General features: G+C 44.2%; 1 protein-coding gene across 3 annotated transcripts in view; it reads right to left on the reverse strand.

The window, feature by feature from the left end:
* The window catches only part of LOC102245006 (chromosome unknown open reading frame, human C10orf11), a 1,043,798-nt gene that overhangs the window by 460,101 nt on the left and 563,920 nt on the right, over nucleotides 1-19,777 (reverse strand). For all 3 annotated transcript variants that reach the window (XM_005864646.2, XM_014538350.1, XM_014538351.1), the window contains 2 exons: nucleotides 17,640-17,766; nucleotides 8,080-8,219 (listed from right to left, as the gene is read on the reverse strand). In XM_005864646.2, the coding sequence (XP_005864708.1) occupies nucleotides 8,080-8,219; nucleotides 17,640-17,766 (267 nt within the window). The remainder of the gene's footprint in view (nucleotides 1-8,079; nucleotides 8,220-17,639; nucleotides 17,767-19,777) is intronic.

The following is a 19,777-nucleotide window of genomic DNA, read 5'->3' on the forward strand; positions in this document are numbered from 1 at the left end:
AATATTCAGGTGAAGAAAACATCAGCATTACAAACCCAGCCAGTGTTTAATGATGGAGTGAAAGATGTCTTCACAGGGCTGCCAGGAACCACGGTGACAACAGACAGCACGTTGTCATTTCACCCCACTTTGGATTCCAGCCCTCAAATCAGAGAGGGGCGCGCGCGAGAGAGAGAGAGAGAGAGAGAGAGAGAGCATTGTCATTTCACCCCACTTTGGATCCCAGCCCTCAAATCAGAGAGCGGGGAGAGAGAGAGAGAGAGAGAGAGAGAGATGGCTTTTAAGCTAGTTAAAATGGTAGATGAGAAAGAGCTGCTGTTTTCAGAGCACTCTTCTGATACAATCACAGAAACAGCCATGAAACAGGCTTCCTGTCACCCTGATATAGGGCTGACTTGACTCCCACCTGACAGCCAGCCTGGGGTGTCCAGGTGGTTCCTGCTTAGAAAGATTTGAGGAACACTAGGAAAGCCTGCCCCAAATACTGGGTCTGAGACTCAGCCCAGGGTCCAAACTTTCTCCCTTAGAGATGTCATCTTTTACTTACTTACTCATACATTGATTCACCCAACAAATAATTAGTAGGCAGCTACCACCTGTACTAGGTGCTGAGCCTAGGTGATGCACAAATGAGACAAGGTCCCTGCTCTCAAGGGGCTTCTATCCTAATACAGTGATTCACAAGCTTGTTGAAAGACAGACGGGAGCCCCAGCCCTAGAGTTTCTGATTCACTACGTCTGGAGAGGGGCCTGGAATTTACATTTCTCATAAATTCCCAGGTGAGGCTGAGGCTGCTGGTCCTGCGGAGAACCCCCGTCCAAGTGACAAATCACAGCATGAAAAATAACAGTTCTGGGATGATGGGGTTGGTAAGGTAGCAAAGAGTCTCCTTCCCAATTCTGTGAGGGGTCTGCCCTGCCCCGTACCTGCGGCAGACAGAACGCGGACAGTGGCCACATCCACCAGAAATTCCTGCCCGTTGGTGGTTTGGCCCAGGTTCCAAACATTACTGCCAAGTGATAAGTCAGTGGGCTTTCTGCCTGCCCGTCCCATCCCAGTCTCAGGAGATCTATTTCCCTTTGTTCTAGGTCATGTCAGGATGTCAAAAGCTGCAGCTTCAATCCTGAGTATTATACAAGCTTGCCATAAAAATACAAGAGAGGCCTCCCGAAGCCACGGAATGAAGGCTTTTACAATATCAATTCCACCCTTGTAAATTTAATCCTGGGTTATTTGTTGCACCAAAATCTCTTTATCGTGATGTATGACTTAGTTACTGAGGTTATCACAGCCGTATCCTAAAGTTGCATAGTACATAAAACATTTCAGTTAACAATGCAGGAAGGTTAACTCCCCGATAACCTGCAATCACAAGGGCCAGTCCACATGACGTGGCTCTGTCAGCTTCCGCGAGCTATTGATGCTTCAATCAGTTTGTTTTGAAGGTAAAGTACAACAAAAGGGCAGTAAACTTATTCGGACTGTCAACAGGGGCTATTGGGAACGGGGCTTGCAGGTAAGTAATTCTGGGTGTTTTAAGGCTATTATCAAACAGCAATGCTTGAAGGAAGAGACAGCTACTAATAACACAGAAGGCAGCCATCATAAACCACTTTATGGCAGAAACCCCCGTCTATAAATCCCGAGACACCCGGAGACAGCTCCAGATTTATAAAACTGCTTGTTAAGCCAGGACACTGCTTAATGAAAAGAGATCCATCTAAGTTCTGAGTCTCCCATCCCGAGCTCCAGAGGGCAACTCCAATTTCCCTGACCTTTCCAAGGTGGCTGGGCGACATCCCAGGGCCGGGGGAAGGGAGTCAGGCACACTTGGCTGTGACATGGAAGGTGAGGTCACGGGGAGCAGATCAGGGATCCTGGGAAGGATGGTGTTTAAAGACCCATGTGTTTCTGTCTGCAGACAGACTGTCTAAATGTGAGACCCACAGAGTTCTCAGGTTCTCTCTCCTTCCATACAGAATGCCCCATTTTCTTAAAGGACTCCTCTAAGGAGACTCCCCAAACTGGGAGGGGGACAAAAAGAACAGCAGAAAGGCTTCTTTGCTTGTTTTTCTCTGTCCAAATGCCAAAGTTTTGGCACTTTCCATATAGACTTCAAAGCAAGAGGAGGATGCTCTTCCCTCCTGCTCAGAACTGCTACCCACAGCACCACGCAACCACAGATCTGCACGGCCTGCTCCTGGGCTGGCTGCGTGTTCCTTTCTCTGAGGAGTCTCTACTCAAGACACACCAAGTTTCTAGATTCTGAGGGACCCGGGTGGGGGAATCACTGGAGTTTTTTCCTACTTCCTTCCATTTATGGCATTCTATGCTTCTTCCCACTAGTTCTTGCTGCCTACTTGCTCCCGTGTATAGGTGGGGGAGAGATGGTGCAACCTACTGATGCCCTCCTGGGGCCCCTGACGACAGTAATGGGTGACCCATGTACTGTTTTCAACCTTTCACAAGCTTAAAAGAATAGAGTGAACATGCCAACAAAATATCAAGCGTCTTTGCTCTTGACTGGATTGCATCAACCCTGATTGGTAATCCTGGTTACCTGATGCTGATTCAAAGCACGGATCAACTGCTAAATGTGTCTGACTAATTTTTAAATGTTAGTGATGGCTTAATTGCAGTTTATTTAAGAGCCAAAGCTTTTTATTTATTTTTTTTTAGGAGGCAAAGCTTTAAAGTACAGGGAAGAACATTTTAAAAAAGAGGGGAGATCTTCGTAACAAAAAGCTTGGGGACTAACAGGTCAAAGGAAAAGGCCAGACTCTGGGATTATCTTGCTGAGCAATCTTGGCTCAGTCTCTACCACCTTCCTGAGCCTCAGTTTCCCCATCTGTGCAATGAAGGGAATGGGCTAAATGATGCCTAAGCCTCTTTTAACCTTTATTTTGCTTGACTTCTATGAGCCTCAAAGTTAATTTACAATAAATACATCCATATTCTCCATTCTTATTACTCCAATTTCCTTATGTAACTGCCTCCTCACACCTCCAGGTAAAAGAGAATGGTAAGAAAAAGTCAATAAAGAACAAAGCGTAATGAACAAACACTATGTGGAATAACTCCAGATGCTCAGAGAGATGACAATGATCTCACTCTAATGAGCCGAGGTGAGCTCACCTACAGCATTAATGAATGCCTGACAACTGGCAAAGGCCAGCTGATTTGGGCAGTATGTTTGAAGTCGCCGGGCAAACAATACACCCACAGGACACACCACGGCCCTCTACAGAGGGTAACCAGCAATTATTCTGTGGGCTTCTGTCACTTTGATCTCTGGGTCGTGACCTCTGCTTTCTTGTGATCTTCAAAGCCCAGACTGTAGATTAGCTGGAGCATGCTAGCTGGGCTATGTAAGCCACAAGTTTTACAGCTCCTACTCAGCGGGGAAATGGTGGTAGCCCAGGATGGCCCACAGACTGCAAAGGGTCCCTCCCTCCTGCCCTTTGGCGGAGTGCTGAAGACACTGGGCAGGCCCCTGGGCTGCTCCCTTGGAGAGAACAAAGAAAGGGTGTCACATTTAAAATAATTTAATGTTGTAAGGAACACAGAGGGACCTACTGGGGAGGAACAAGGAAGGAGAGGCTGACCAAAGACTGCAGTGACAGAAGAGAATGAATGACAAAGGCTTTAAATGACAGAAGTAGAGCTGAGACCACGAGCCCACCTCCCTTATTTGACATCTGAAGTTAGCGCTTGTGTACTGTTGACTTCCAGGCTACTTTCTTTCCTGCAGTAAGAAGAAAGAAAGGAATTGTAAAGGAAGACAAGAAGTAGAACACACTGGGCACCCAGGTTTCCATCCTGGATCCATTTTTTGGCTAGTGTTGAAGTCCACAGGAGGCCCTCAGTGGTTTCTTAGTATGATGGTGGTCTCCCAAGCCAAGCTCTGCCTCACCCACCCTCTTCCTGCTCACACCCCAAAGGCTGCTGGTTATCACATTCACCTCCATTCAACATTCATCCCAAAATAGCACAGTGTGTACACAGCAAAGCATGGGCAGGTTTAGGCTCCTATAATAACATGGCCATGGACAGTTCTCAGCCATGATCTATGATGAATGGCAAAGAGAAACCCCAGGCATGGCTTTGCTCCTGCCCCAGCAGGACCAGGGCACTGATCAACAACTTGGTAATATGTTCATGCTCACATTCAGATTTAATGAGCCCATTTTACTGTGGGGATGTGTGCCAAGAAAATCTAACCCGGTGCACAGGGGGTGAATGAGGAAGGAAAGGGGGTGGTGAGGGAGAGGGGAGAAAAGAATCTGCAGACACCAAAGCATCTATGAAGCCATTTCCAACAACTCTGTGACTCTAGTCACTTTCCATTTCTGGTCCAGTGGTTGGCCACAACATGACCTAAAACCCAGCAGACCTCTCAGAAATCAACATCTCCCATGGAAATGAAACAACGGACATACCTGTTTTGATGTATGGTGGGGTGACATATTATAAATATTACATCACATACCCACAGAGGATGCCAATCAATAAGACATTCTTTTAGACAGCACTAAATGAGCCATGGGTTCTTGCTTCTGAATACACTCCTTTAAGGCTCCTACTATTGCTTAAATGATTAATAGAAGACATATTGTCAGAAAACGTACTTAAAGTGAAAAACAGTAAACCATAGAAATATCATTCATTTTTAAGCAATTTTCTAGTGAAAATGTCACATAAATTTACATAGAGGCCCTAGGATTAGGCTCCAGTAAGAGCTAGAAGGCAGGCAGACATCATGCTTTGTGAATGAAGGGCCAGGAAGAGTGTTTACCAAGAGAATATAAAAAAGGTGGCTACATTGCTTGGTAGAAACCCAAATGCCACAGGAACTCTGGGTTCAAAAGACGTATTGTGAAGCCCTAAAACTTCTCAGGGTTAATTGAAGCACAGATTCCAGGGTGAACAAAGTGGGGCTGTTATGGACCACAGAGCAGAACTGGGTCATATACACATTCATCTCATCCAAATGCAAGTGTGAGAATGCTTGTCAAATGAGAGATAAAAACAAACAAACAAACAAACAAAAAGCACAGAGGAATGACAAATTTAGAATTACTGCAGCGTGGGCCTACTCTTCCATGCAACAGTCAGAGGCCATGCAGTTCATGTGGACCTGGATGGGCACACGTGTTCCCACCACTGCTCCTGATTTCTGTTTCTCTCAGAGTATGAGCACCTTGCCATCCTTGTAGGTGACTTCTGAATTTTCTCAGATAAATTTGACTGGATGTGATTGCCACTGTGTGCGGCCTCTAAAACCCCGCTCCCCTTGGCAACTTTGCCATATGTGCAACTAACAAACAGCCTTCCCAGCCCCACCCTTCCACACCCTCCAGGGACCAGACATGGAGTGGGGAGGACAGGCTTGGAGGGTGCTCATCCTAGCCCATGACATGGATCACGCCTCTAGAATCAAGCCCACCCTAAGGAATCAGGCCCCGACAACCACCACTTGGATTGAGTCTGAAGGATAATCTCTTGCTTATTAACTGCATTTGTCGAGATCCAAATGGAACTTTTTCCAAGTATGCAGTGGGCCATCTGAGGAGCCAAAGGGCCCTGCATCTGTTGATTGATGCTCAGCTTATGAGAGGAAGAGTAATTTCAAGCTAGCTCCAGAAAAATTACCAAGCCCCTATTCCATGGTCTGCTTTAGGTATTAATGTCTACTTTAGGTATTACTGAGGCTTCAAGGGTCAAGAAGATGCAGTCTTTACCTACTGGAAGCCATTCTCTGAATGGTGAAATATATGAGGTAGTGAGAGAAATGCAGAAGATAAAACGCATAATGAAACATGAGATAGGAAAGGAAGAACTGTAACTGCTTGGGAGCAGAGTATCTCAGAGTGCTAGAGCCCACAGGAATTTTAAATACCACTTAGTTCAACAGTTCTTCACGGAGCATCAGAATCACCTAGTGACTATTTTGTTGCATTTGCCACTAAATTAATCAAAATGCCTCAGACGATTCAGAAGAATCACCTTGGTTAAGGGATCCTGATCTAGACCGGCCTCTCCATTTAAAAAGTCCCACTGGCAAACTGGACTCCATATCAGATCATCTTATTTGATGATCATCTTACACCTTGGGTCTTAGTATTTTTGCCAATGTGACCAGTCACAATGACAAAAAAAAATAGTATTAGCTTTTCTTGTTCTTTTATAACCTCATAAAACCCTCTTTCTATTTGAGACTGAATAAAATAAGGTGGGATTAGAAACTGTTCTCACTCTACTTTTCTCATTCTAGAAAAGAAAAATTGCTTAGTTTGAAGCACCTGAATATGAATGAACATTAATAAATGAATGAACATGTGTGTGTGAATGTGTGTGCACATACACACATGTACATACATACACATATATAAAATTTATTTGGCTATTTTTAAAAAATTAAGAACACAGAAAGAAAGAAAAAAAACAGAAAAACAACTGAGAATTTCCCAAATAAGGCTTGGTTTACTAAAAATGTTGATTGACAGAACTTTCTTGGACTTGCTCAACCTTTCTAAGACATATACTAGTAAATAAGTTGCCACAAGAAGATAAAATATGTTTTGAGCCACCCTTTCATGCTTGAAATCCGGCTGTTAAATGCTTCAGAGTTGATAAGAGTGTCAAAGAAGCAAATTAAGTTCTAAGTGACTATGCAACTTCAAGGGTTGATTTAGAAATGTGTAACTATTCACCTGCTGGACATTAAACATATTTCTCCTAACAGAACTCACATTTGAATTGACAGTATCATATCTCAAATGAAAATCTTCATGATGGAGAAAGATTTAGTACATTTTTTAAAAGTAGCTTTATTCTAAGATAGTTTAAAAGCAAGCAGCTAAGACTGCTACAAAATTAATCAAGTAAGCTAGAAAATGAAGTGAAAGGTATAAAACTCTTGCCAATGAAGAAATGTAACTAAAATCCTACTGTAGCTTTAGCGTGTGTGTGTTTGTGTGTGTGTGTGTGTGTGTGTGTGTGTGTGTGTTTTAAACATATTATATTCAACAGCCTTCAGTATTTCTTACAGTTTTGCTTATACAAATGAATGCCCCCAGCTATGTTCCTTCATGGATCACCACAGATTTTTATATGAGTCTTAATAGAACAAATTTCTCTCAGATTATTATCCTCTTTCCTCAATTCTTCCACATTTATTTTCCAGTAGCCTTATAGGTTTTGTATTTCCATCCTTCCTCCCTCTTTCCTTCCCACATTGATTCGAGTGGGGTTTTAATGAGAGCATATATCATAATGGAGAGACCTGCAACACATCAGAGATGATCATTAAAAGTATTTACCAAACAATAGTCAAGAATGAGAGCATACAGAATTCAAAATGAAGAAAGAAAACAAAACGAGTTTATGAAATCAGTGCGATGGAGAAGGCTCCCTAACACAGATGAGTTTGGATTGGTGTTTCAAAGCAGATGGTTTAGAAGTAGAAACAATAAAGAAAAGCATTTCTACTTGGAACCCATCAAAGCGCATGGTCAATGGGCACTTGGGCATAGTTTTATGGAACAAAGTTATGGGCCTTGTGGGACTTCCTCTTGGGATTTTATATAAGCTCCCTAAACTTCAGTGGGAAGTGCTTTTTCTCCAAAAAGTGACTCTAAAGCAGACCTCGGGAAGACCTGACAAGACAGAGCATAGGTCAGCAAAATAGAGACAAATCTGGCCTGCTATCTGTTTTGTTTTTGTTTTTAATAAAATTTTGTTAGAACATAGCCATGCCCGCTCATTTACAAATGTCTACTTTGCACTATAACAGCCAAGTTGAATAGTTGCAACAGAGACCATATGACCTTCATCCCTTTACAAAAAAGTTTGCCAACCCCTGACCAAGACCACTCAACAGCATTCCATGCTTCTTGGCTCCTCTGACTTCAACAAAAAGAGACAATGGCTATAGGTTCCGCAAAGGTAAAAGTTTAATATTATCACGTGGAATCCACTGATATTTACCAAACATCTGCTATGCACACAATAGTACATTATCCCCCCAAAAGATGCTTTTTCCTTCTTTCACCATGCTCAAACCCCTAGATACTCACCTGTATCTCTTATAGTCTTCTTCGTCCTTTTCCAAGCTGACCAGTTCGTTGGGACACGCCACGTTACCCAGCAGGCTGAGGTATTCCAGAGCTGGTGTCACTTCTGCCAGGTGATCAAGCAGATGCTCCAAGTCAGTGATGTGACAAAGATTAAGGATCTTGGTCCAGGAAAACAAAAGGTTTAACAAGGAGACTAGACCACTGTGAGTCCAGACTGCTCCCATGATATGGCATGCGTGAGGGTTGAAATCAGCTTAGCTGTGGGTATCTGGAACAGTTAGCTTTTCACTCCTACTGTTGGATACATGAACCAGCTTTTCTCTGGACAGGTAAGGCTGAGTTCAGATCACTTGAGAGAAAATTAATGCACTTAATTGTTGTTAAGGGTCTTGGTCCAGGAAGACAAAAGGTTTAACAAGGAGACTAGACCATGGCTTACAGGGAAAGACTAGCCACTGTGAGTCCAGACTGCTCCAGGCATGCGTGAGGGTTGAAATCAGCTTAGCTGTGGGTATCTGGAACAGTTAGCTTTTCACTCCTACTGTTGGATACATGAACCAGCTTTTCTCTGGACAGGTAAGGCTGAGTTCAGATCACTTGAGAGAAAATTAATGCACTTAATTGTTTTACCACACTTTCCTCTATAGTTCTGTTTTGTTTTTAAGTTGAAATGATGAAGGGTATATTCCATGTAGTAAAATATTTTACAATATGCAAATCCATAAAACTTAATTTTTTTCTAGTAGTGAAAGCAAGGCATTATTTTCAAAGACCTCATTAAAAAATATTAATTCTCCTATAATGGGTAATGTATCAATAAAACATACAGGAATGACATAAACACAAACAGGGATTGGCCATCCTATTATGATCTGAGAGTTTGTGGTGGAGCCAGTCATTGCTCAGTGGCCTCATTGGTGGGGAAAAAAAATCATAGTATTGGGAGGAAAGGAGAACAAAGCTAGGAGGAGAAGATAAGCTGAGAAAAGTAGAACAACTTTAGTCAAGGCAGGCAGGTCAGAATCCATTTCCTGAGACCCTTTGTGAACCTAATGTTCTATGAAGGGGGAGAAAAATGGAAGAGAAAAGACCAAGGAGGGTCATGGTGGTAAAATTATTCCATGATCCATCCCCACAGTGGGCTCCACTGTCCAGTCAAGTCAAACTCTGAGACACCACAAACCATATAAGAAAAGAGTCACAGATGCAGGATGTCACAGGGATTGGGAAGGGCTAGTTCACACATCAACTCATCAATTGAGCTGATGAGCTGGGCCCTAAGCAAGATGGTGATTTGACAGGCCAGGATAGAGGCCATGAATACCAAGAGCCCATGGACAAGAGGAATTATCCAATATCAGGAGATAAACTAGGGGAAGCCTTTACTACTATGGACAGAAAAGTCTAACCAAAACCTAGTTCCCTCTTAGGGGCAAACTGAGAGTCTGTGGTAGAGCTGAGCATTGCTCAGTTCACCCTAAGCAAGATGGTGATTTGACAGGCCAGGATAGAGGCCATGAATACCAAGAGCCCATGGACAAGAGGAATTATCCAATATCAGGAGATAAACTAGGGGAAGCCTTTACTACTATGGACAGAAAAGTCTAACCAAAACCTAGTTCCCTCTTAGGGGCAAACTGAGAGTCTGTGGTAGAGCTGAGCATTGCTCAGTGGCCTCACTAGTGGAGAAAAAAAAATCATGGTATTTGGGGAAAAGGAGAACATTAAATCTTCATCTATTTTTTTATCTACTGTATGAAGGTGGTAATGTGAAGGAATAGAACTCAAAACTGGCAAGATTTGCAAGTTGAGAAAACACTGGGCAACTAAGTTGGATTGAGATCCCAGTTACTTCTCAACATTTAGTGACTACGGATGGGAAACCTAGCAGGCCACCATCCAGGGAGGCCCAGTTTAATCTGAGTAAATCTTCACATGTAAATTTCCCACAGAACTAATAAAGCTTGTATGTGAGGGCTCTTTGCTTGCAGAGGGCTCCGAAACAAGCCCTAGTAATAGTGCCGCATAGTCACGTATTTTGTGAAATTCGCGATTGGTTAAGATCACTGTTTTTCTTCACTAGGATGTCATCCACTGCATATCACTTCGAGTTGGGTGACATTAGAGTGCCTGCGGAAATTCTGGGAACCTGGCTAAGAGGAACTTGGGAAGAAGTGGCATTTAATTAGGATTCAGTGAGATATATTTGTGTGGTTTGCATCATATCTGTGTCTGGTTATTACAACAGTATCAGTAGGAACAGCTTCCAGTAATATTCATGCTGACACAACATATAGGGACCAACATAAAACTGATGATACAATGATTAACGAATTTATCAGGTCAAAGAACATTTAAGATTAAGTTATTGAGTGTATACACATACACAAATAACTTGAAATGTCCTAAAATATAACAGCTCATATATGAAGAAAATGTATGAGAGTTTTTGCAATATTTAAAAATTCTAAATATTTTGCCAATAATTTAGTGGTGAAATTACCAATAAGGAGTGATGAATCTGAAAGAACCCTCCCTAAATTATTAAAAATACAACTTAAGCCGAAACCGGTTTGGCTCAGTGGATAGAGCGTCGGCCTGCGGACTGAAAGGTCCCAGGTTCGATTCCGGTCAAGGGCATGTACCTGGGTTGTGGGCATATCCCCAGTAGGGGATGTGCAGGAGGCAGCTGATCGATGTTTCTCTCTCATCGATGTTTCTAACTCTCTATCTCTCTCCCTTCCTCTCTGTAAAAAATCAATAGAGCATATTTAAAAAAAATACAACTTAATTTTCAATTAGATGGAATTATCTTTCTATTTTCTCTCTATAAAATATTAGAAAATTATATAACAAAGTTATAAGGGAATTTGCAGGAACAAAGTTTTTATACGGACATGTGTAGTACAAAAAGATTCACTTTTCTAAATATTTTAGTGTGTGGTATTTTTCAACTTAAATTTTATTTTGTTTTGATATATTTCCTATTCTAAGTAACACTCATCTTCATACCTAATTTTGCATTCACACTTACATAGTTTTTTCCTTTAAGAGGGCTTCCTCAAATTATGTAAGTTTTACACTCCACAAAATCTGGGTCAGCCAATGAACAGGTGGCTGTGGAGATGTTGATTCATTCGAATCTGGATCATTTCTTGGGCAAAGCATCTAGAGCAGTGGTTCTCAACCTTCTGGCCCTTTAAATACAGTTCCTCATGTTGTGACCCGACCATAAAATTATTTTCGTTGCTACTTCATAACTGTAATGTTGCTACTGTTATGAATCGTAATGTAAATATCTGATATGCAGGATGGTCTTAGGCGACCCCTGTGAAAGGGCCGTTCGACCGCCAAAGGGGTCGCGACCCACAAGTTGAGAACCGCTGATCTAGAGGCTTCAAGAAGTTTCAGCCATCTTGTGCCCATAAATCTAAGGAATTATGGATTTCCTAAGCCTTTGAGCCTGCTCCATTTAGGATACTGTGCGTGGCAGAAGCTACTCCATCTTACTAAGCCTTTCAACTACCCACTAACTGATCAATTGGGGTTAGCCAGGTGGTCTCCCCCAAATCCACACCAGGCAGGAACCTCCAGCACCTACTTCAGGACTCTGTGGACCAGAACTTCATCATTACATTGAGATCACCACTGGAGGATGAAACAGGAGGAGGAGATTTAATTGGTTCCTTGGTCTCCTGGGCCAGCAAGGACGAGCACAGCCTTGACTTGCCTGATTGCAGGCTCTGAGAGAGAATGTGTCACATTCCTGTTTGTAAAATTGCATAGAAAATTAACCAGAGCCACTGAGAGGAGGGAACTGGGGTCTGGGGCTAATCAAGACCACCGCAGTGGAGACTCTTTCAGCAATTCTCCTAAGGCTTTGGGTTTTTGGGGGTGTTTTTTTTTTTGGTTTTTCCCCCCCATTTTTAAAAATGTGACACTATCTGGCACAGTTTCATTTCTCTCCAGCTGGATTCTTAGCACACACCTGGTTTCCCTCATCGAGCCTTCTCTAGAGTACTTGCTGCTTCGATTTTTTTCAATGTTGTCTACAGAAAGTTGCCACTGCAGAGCCCAGCTGTCGTGGCCGGGCTTGCCAAGGGAGATTTTCTGCTGGGGCCCAAGATCAAAGCAACATCTTGCCTGGAAAGTTTGGAGCATGAGGGAGGAGGGGTGCCTCCGGGGTCAGGGCCAGTTGCAGGTCTGAAGCTGTTTCCCAGGTGAGAGAATGGGGACATACCTTCCCACTGTGCTCGGCTTCAAAGGGCAAAGGGCAGCATCTATAACCACTGGGAGGATTTCAACCAGAGCTCATCCTACTATAGGATTTTTGAGTGCTAACTAAACAGTGTATATGGCATAGTACCTCATTTTGATTTGCACATACATCAGAAATATTATTACATTCACATAACAATGAAGGAAACTGGGGTCAAAGGTCACACTGTCAGTGAATGGCAAAGTTTATATTTAAACCTAGAACTGAAGAAATGGCATTTCTAGGGACACGTCATTGTCCCTAGACAATGACTCGTCATTTTCTAACACAAAAAAGAAATTTTAAATAATGAAAAATGAAAATTCTTAGTCCTGCTTTCTAATTCAGCACATCCTACTTGTATTACGCATCTTCCTTGGCGTTATAGTTCATGCTGTCTCTCCATACATGTGCTGAAGCACACAGGGAGACAGAAAATGAAGAAATGAACTGTGATTTAAAATGAAGTCACTTATCACCCCTAAAGGAAAAGTGGGTGAAAGGTTAAAATTAACCATCGCTCTGCGACAAAGATGGTGGCACCTATAGTGGCCGGGGCGGGACGCTGGCAGCATTGCCCCAGCAATGCAAGCCCAGCATCTGCACCCCGGCCATGTGGCAGGAGGGGAGGTGCCTTGGGCCGGAGGCCAGGGCAAGGGACGCTGGTGTCGTTGCAGGTGGGCTGAGGGACCCCCCCACCCGTGCACGAATTTCGTGCACCGGGCCTCTAGTTTTAAATAATGAAAAATGAAAATTCTTAGTCCTGCTTTCTAATTCAGCACATCCTACTTGTATTACGCATCTTCCTTGGCGTTATAGTTCATGCTGTCTCTCCATACATGTGCTGAAGCACACAGGGAGACAGAAAATGAAGAAATGAACTGTGATTTAAAATGAAGTCACTTATCACCCCTAAAGGAAAAGTGGGTGAAAGGTTAAATATCCATATTTTTCTGACATCTCAGTTGTTCTCTTATTTGGGGCTGAGTATTCAGACATGATATGGCCAACTGCCCATCCCTACAGGGGAACAGCCAGGGACAGTGTGTACATGCTCGAGAGAGAAAGAGAGAGAGAGAGCGCGAGCTGGGGAGAGAGGGTCAAGGCCATGGCCAGGCACTATTGGCCAGTGCAAATGAACCTAAGGAAGAAGAGTGAGATAAGCTATGAACCAAGAGATGAAGAGGTAACCTGGGAAGACCAGGCTTTAGGGATGCCAGGACAGGGCTCCAAAGCTGACGGCTGAATGGAACCCTCAGGGACAAGGACTAGGAGATCAAACATGTGAGGTCGAGCAGGAGGTACGCAGCCAGGAAGTGGGGCAGTGGTGATCTGGGAAGAAATTTGCCAGATGCTGGGTTTGGGGTCGGGAATTCCTTTCATAAGCTCCCACTGCAGCTGGGAGCAGGGCCTTGCGGAGCCAGGCACAGGCAGCTGACTCTTCCCGCACCTTAGTTCCTCTTCTTGTGCAGTGCCTGCCCCTCCACCTTGGGTCTCAGAGTCTGGGCTGAGAATTAACACACCTGTGTTCTAGACTGAGCCCCACCACAGACAATCTATGTGATTTCAAAAAGTTCATACTCTCCCAGTTTTTTCATGAAAATGAGAATTATCCCTAGTGGTACCCGACTCACAGAATGATGTGAGGGCAATATTAAATTATAGTATAGAAGTCAAAGAAGCACTCTAAATCTATACTCTTATGTTGGTTATACTCTGACCCAAAAGACTTTAGATAAGTTCACATAATTCTCTAGGATCATAATAAAAGTTGTAATACTTACATAGAATTCAGTGTGTTACTGTAACTTAGTATTTGTGAGATTCTTCCATAGCCATTACAAGAACCTATGGGGTGGGTACTATTATTGTCCCCATCTTAAGCCAAAGCATAGAGATGTTAAGTAACTTGTCCAAGTCATGCAGTAAGTGGTAGACCTGGGTACAAGCCCAGGAAGTCTGGCTTCAGAGCCTGTTGTTCTTAAGTACTATTTGGCAGTGCCACTTGGTAAAAGATAAAAAACCATAACCCAAGTTCCCAGGGTCCAGTAACACACTCATTGTATAAACAGATTTAATTGTGAGTAAAACCCAAATGGAAAACTCTGCAGATAAAATGAGCTGTGGTGGGGGTGAATAACCATTATATATATGCCAAAAAGCAGAAAATTAAAAATAAAACCAACAGCACAGAAGAACTTGAGGTAGATCCCCATTTGACAGCAAGCTTCCTAATATGTTTTAAATAAGATTCAATTTATAAGAAAGAGTGAATATTCAGAAGGTCAATAGTTCCTTGATTCCAGGTCTCTCTTTATTGGAAATATGAAGTAAAAACTTAAGGAGACAGGATATCAAGGTCTGTGTGTTAGATTAATGAAATGAGCTATGCCTCTGTGTATTTACACCTGGCATAGTCCCCTCTCACAGTGGTTCTACGTTTGGTATGTGACTTGCTTTGGCCATAGGACAGCAACACCCATGATACGAGCTGGGCTTTAGAAGTGTTTGTACATCGGAACTTTGCTCTTGGGACACCCCTCCGATGTGGAGAGACCTGTGCTAGTTTGTGGGTGACATGTAGTTCAGCCCATTGCCAGCACCAGTTCCAGTTCCAGGCCTTCGAACAAGGCCATCTCAGACCATCCGGCCCCAGCTGAGTTTCCAGATAACTGTGGCTGGCTGCCTGGGTGGCCCAAAGCAAGACTAGCAGAACTGTGATCCAAGCCGTGCCCAAATAGCTGACCCCATAGTCTTGTAAACCAATGAAATGTTTGGTTTTTAAAGCGACTCACTGTTGGGGATTATTATGCAGCAAAACTAACTGATAGAGCCCAAGTCTAAGACATTTCACAGAGTAGGAATAGCAATATGGAATTGTGTAATGGTTAGAGAGCCTGAGGTACTATTACGGGTAGGTAGGAAAGTCAGTCAGCCAAAAAGGTGGAGTCAAAATTGTTAGGTTAAGAGGATGACATATATCATTACTGGTGCTTTTACCTGCTTTTCATTCTATGAATTTGGGGTCAAGTATAAAGGGAAAGTAAGCCAGTTCTCATGATCATACTGACAGCCTGGAGGAGAAAGAAGAGCCATGTTGCATCCTGAGAGGGCCAACCATAATCTCTTGTATCTACTGATTACAAAGCACATACAACAACACAGCAACAGGACTGATCAGCTTGGCACCTACACCTTGCCTTGTGCCTCGGTCCCTCCCAGGCCATACCATTACTTCCTGGGCATTATTGCTATAGACTGGAGAAGATGAGGCATGGAGCAGGGAAAGAACTCAACCAGAGACAAAGAAAATCTGAATTATAGAGCCAAGAGGCCCGCTAGTCTCTGGTAACTGCAGATCATCTGAGAATAAAACCATGATCCAATTCAACTTATTCCTATAAAAATGATTAACAGAGGCTCTTAGAGGATGACTTGTCCAAGGCCACATAGCTAAGCATGATCAAGCTGACTCATGAACACACGTTCATGAACTCTAATACTCAACAGTGATGCGGGACACAGGATATGAGCACTATGGCTCAAGGAAGGAACCGTATCATCCAATCTAGTCTAATATTCCTTCCGTTCTTGATCAGTTTGAGAATATTGTCCCACTGATCACCTTACACAGCCAAGGAAGCCTTAAGACACACTGACTATAACACTTTTTCAAACAGTGACTAGGAAACTTAGTTGACTGGAGGATAGGAAATGGAAAAATCCATCAACATTTCATATGATGAAGACTGATATTTACCTATAGGCAGTCTCATTCTCCTTCTATTAAAGTGCCAATTAATAATGACCAGAAGTAGTATATTTTACAGAATAAGGAAAATATAAACTTATGACTTGAAGTATAAACAGTGGGTAATAAATGTTGACATGTGCATATAGATTAAACTTCACATGCATATCTGGTTTTATATCATACTCTAGGGAAAATGCCCTGATCCCTTTCCTATTTCTAACTTGCTTTTCACCTGTGATCGTGAACTAGTGATTAAACCACTCCAGGTCTTGAATGTGCCATCAATGAAACAAGATGATTGGACTTGAAGTCTGAAGCAATACACTAGAATGGAAAGAAGTCTGGATATAGCCACAGTTGAGATTGAATTTGGGACCTAGCATCTTATTAAATGTCTGGCTGTGGGTCTATACTTTGCCTCTTTCCCCATCTGGACAAAGGAGTAACTATACCCTACTTACAAGGTTGGATGAGAATGAAAAATACAGTGTGAGGCAAAAGTAGGTGTGCAGCTGTTTGAATGGAAAATAGAAGAATAAACTGTGTTTCACGTACTCACAACTGTAAACTCACGTTTGTCCCACCCTGTAATATACCTAAAGCTACTCGGCACAGAGCCGCCTGATCCACAGGAATGCCCCCTAAAGAACAGCTGATGATGATGATTCATTCACTTATCTAACAAACATTTACTGACCCTCAACTCTGTGCTGGGAGTTATAATAGATGCGCATCCAGGAGTTAACAGCACTGACACCACACTCTGCCTCGCTGGGCTGGCGTCATGATGGCACAGACCCACAATCTAACATTGGAGCCATGTGCCTTCTGCTGCAGAAAGGTTCTGACTCCATTCTCAGCTCACGGTGGACTCCAGAGCCCTCAGTCCCTCTGAGTCTCCTCTGAAGCTGGCTAGGTCCTCGCAGTCTTAAGAAGTGGCCATATACCAGCCTGGCTCTCCCAGGCCTTTCTCATCACCCTACTGTGATGAACACCATAAAAGACAGGATAGGCCTGGGCTTCACACTTATCCTCCACCTTGGCCCCTCCCCCTGTCGCCTTCACCACAACTGTTGCCCAAGAGAGCCTTCCGGAATCCTCTGCAAAGGCCAAGTTTGCTCAGCAGCATTACCCTCGACTTTCCACCAGAGGTCGCCCTCCCACACAAGCCCAAGCAAACAGAACCGGGATTCGCCTTCTTGGCAGCAGTGACATTATTTTCTTTCTCTATTTTTATCTATTAAAAAGATTTCTTCACAGCCATAACTTAGATCTCTGCACTAAAATGGAGCAACAGGAAGATATAATGGTGCATTTCATTTATGAATGACCTATAATAAATTACTCTGAAGTGTCCCGAGTGCCAGGAGACAGAACGCTTTGTCTGCCCATGGACTGTATTTCACATGCTTTAATTTAGCTGACACATAAAACTCATTTGACATTTTGCAGGTATTTGTGTGGGGCCTGGGAGGAGAGCTGGCGAGCAGGAGGGGACCACTGCGGGGCAGGGCAGGCAGTGGGGGCAGCGGGCAGAGCCAAGGATATCTGGTTCTTGTTGAGGGTTAAGGTATGGAGCCTGGGTAACCCTGGCAACACGAGGTCGTTCCCCAGCAGATTGTTGTCCAAGACGAGCTCCTCCAGGCTCCCGAAGGCGCTCAGTCCTTCCAGTGACCTGCAATGACAAAGGCAACAGGAAAAATGATCCTGCACTAAATCAGGGAGGCCATTATGAGCCGAAATAAATATTTTAACCTTCCCTTTCAGGACTGGGAATAGTTTGGGCTTGGTGCCTGTCAGCAAAGTGAATGACAAGAATTAGTAGCGGGAGCCGGGCGGGGGCGGCGGGGGAGAAGGGGCCGCTGGCACTCACCGCATCCTTCACGCGTTGCCAACATGAAGGATGAGGGTCACTTAGTGAGTAGCCAGGATCCAAAACAAAGGGCTTCAGATGCGGCCTGCAGGATAAATTTGTCAATGTCTTGTGCCTGCAGGCACCCAGCCTAGGCTGACCCTAACCTCCATTCCCAAGATAAATAACTCTGTCACAGTTCACCTTCATTCCCTGGACACAAATTTAAGTTGTCATCCATCATTCCTGCCCAGAAATATCAGACCCGCTTACAATAATAAATATAACTTCAAGTATCATTTCTTAGCGGTTCTCCTCGGCACAGTGGTAGGAAACAGCGAGGAAGCCATCCTTTCTCTCCGCTCACCGCCTGTGACTTTTTCCTCCTCTGCTTTTTTCCTTCACTAATCACTTAATTTGCTTCTGCCCAGTGTCCCTGTGGCTGTCCCAGGGGCAGGGCACCGAAGGAGCAATAATCCCTCCAGTGTGAGGGGCTGCTTCTGTTTCTTTCTTTGATTTCTTTTCCTTTTTCTTTTTGTTTGGGGAGCAGGAGTAGGGAAGGGGTTGGGAGGATTTCTGTTTCAATGCTCCTGGCTTGAAGTTACCATTTTAATGTATGGAAAGTGGATTTCTCACTTTATTTCTGAAAGAAGTGTCGAGCCCAGCAATATAGATATCGAGGTGGTACATAAACAGGCATCTGAAAGAATTAAGTGCCCAGCTCAGGGGGGAAAAAGTATCAAAAAAGGAAAAACAGCCTTGTTTATACACTTAGCTGAAAGTTTCTCAGGAGGTGGGTTCTAGAGTGTTCGGGGCGGCGGTGGTGAGGGGTTGTTGCCCGCCTGTGCGGGCCCTGGCGCTCACAGGCGTTAATTAAAGAAGCCACCGGGCAGGCGAGGGACTCACACAGACACACACGCTCCCAGCTCAGTCACCTGCCAGACCCGAGAGCTGAGCTGAGCTTGCATGGCTGACAGCTGAGCTGCAACGTCAACCGGAGGGCGGACGCGCATGGGATCTCCTGGTGATTCTGTAAAATGTGACGAATCAGGGGGATGCTGTCTGCACTGTTTATTCATCTCCTGGTGGCACGCACATTACAGACCCGCCTGCTGGTGTGAGCAACGCCTGTACATCTGGTGCAGGTGCGAACTTCAGCTCAAGGGCCATCTCCAGCCATCCACATCTCCCCGCGGATTTCTGCCCTAAGGACTCCCGCCCTGAGGACTCCAAAACAGCCAGTGCTTGGGAGGTGTAACATCATTGCCAAGAGGTAATTAAATCCCCAGAATTCCCTGGGCCCAGAGCTCCACCAGCAGATCCCATCTCTGCCCGCCCTAAGGACTCCCGCCCTGAGGGCTCCAAAACAGCCAGTGCTTGGGAGGTGTAACATGCATTGCAAAGAGGTAAATAAATCCCCAGAATTCACTGGGCCCAGAGCTCCACCAGCAGATCCCATCTCTGCCTGACCCTCGGGGTGGTCCCACCCAGGACCCTGCACCCAGACCACGTGTCCTCCTGCAGCCAAACACTACCTGCTCCAAGCAGGAGGGAGGGCAAGACCAAACACATTTTGGGTCAAGGGTCAGTGGGGTCCTCCTGCCTCATTTCTTCCTCCTCCTTTCTCATGGGCCTCACGTTTCAGGGAGAAAACACGACTTACAGGCCTGCAGTCAGGACGGGCTGGAATGTTACGCCAACTCCCTATTTCCTCGCAGTGTGGGCCTGGGCACGTCAATAGCCCACCTGAATGCCTTGTTCTGTGTTGATTCCAGCTCATAGCATCTCATGGACAATAAGTGGAAGAAGATTAACAAGTTACATTTCTTTCTTT

This window comes from Myotis brandtii, unplaced genomic scaffold, assembly GCF_000412655.1.
Source record: "Myotis brandtii unplaced genomic scaffold, ASM41265v1 scaffold190, whole genome shotgun sequence".
Taxonomy (NCBI): domain Eukaryota; kingdom Metazoa; phylum Chordata; class Mammalia; order Chiroptera; family Vespertilionidae; genus Myotis; species Myotis brandtii.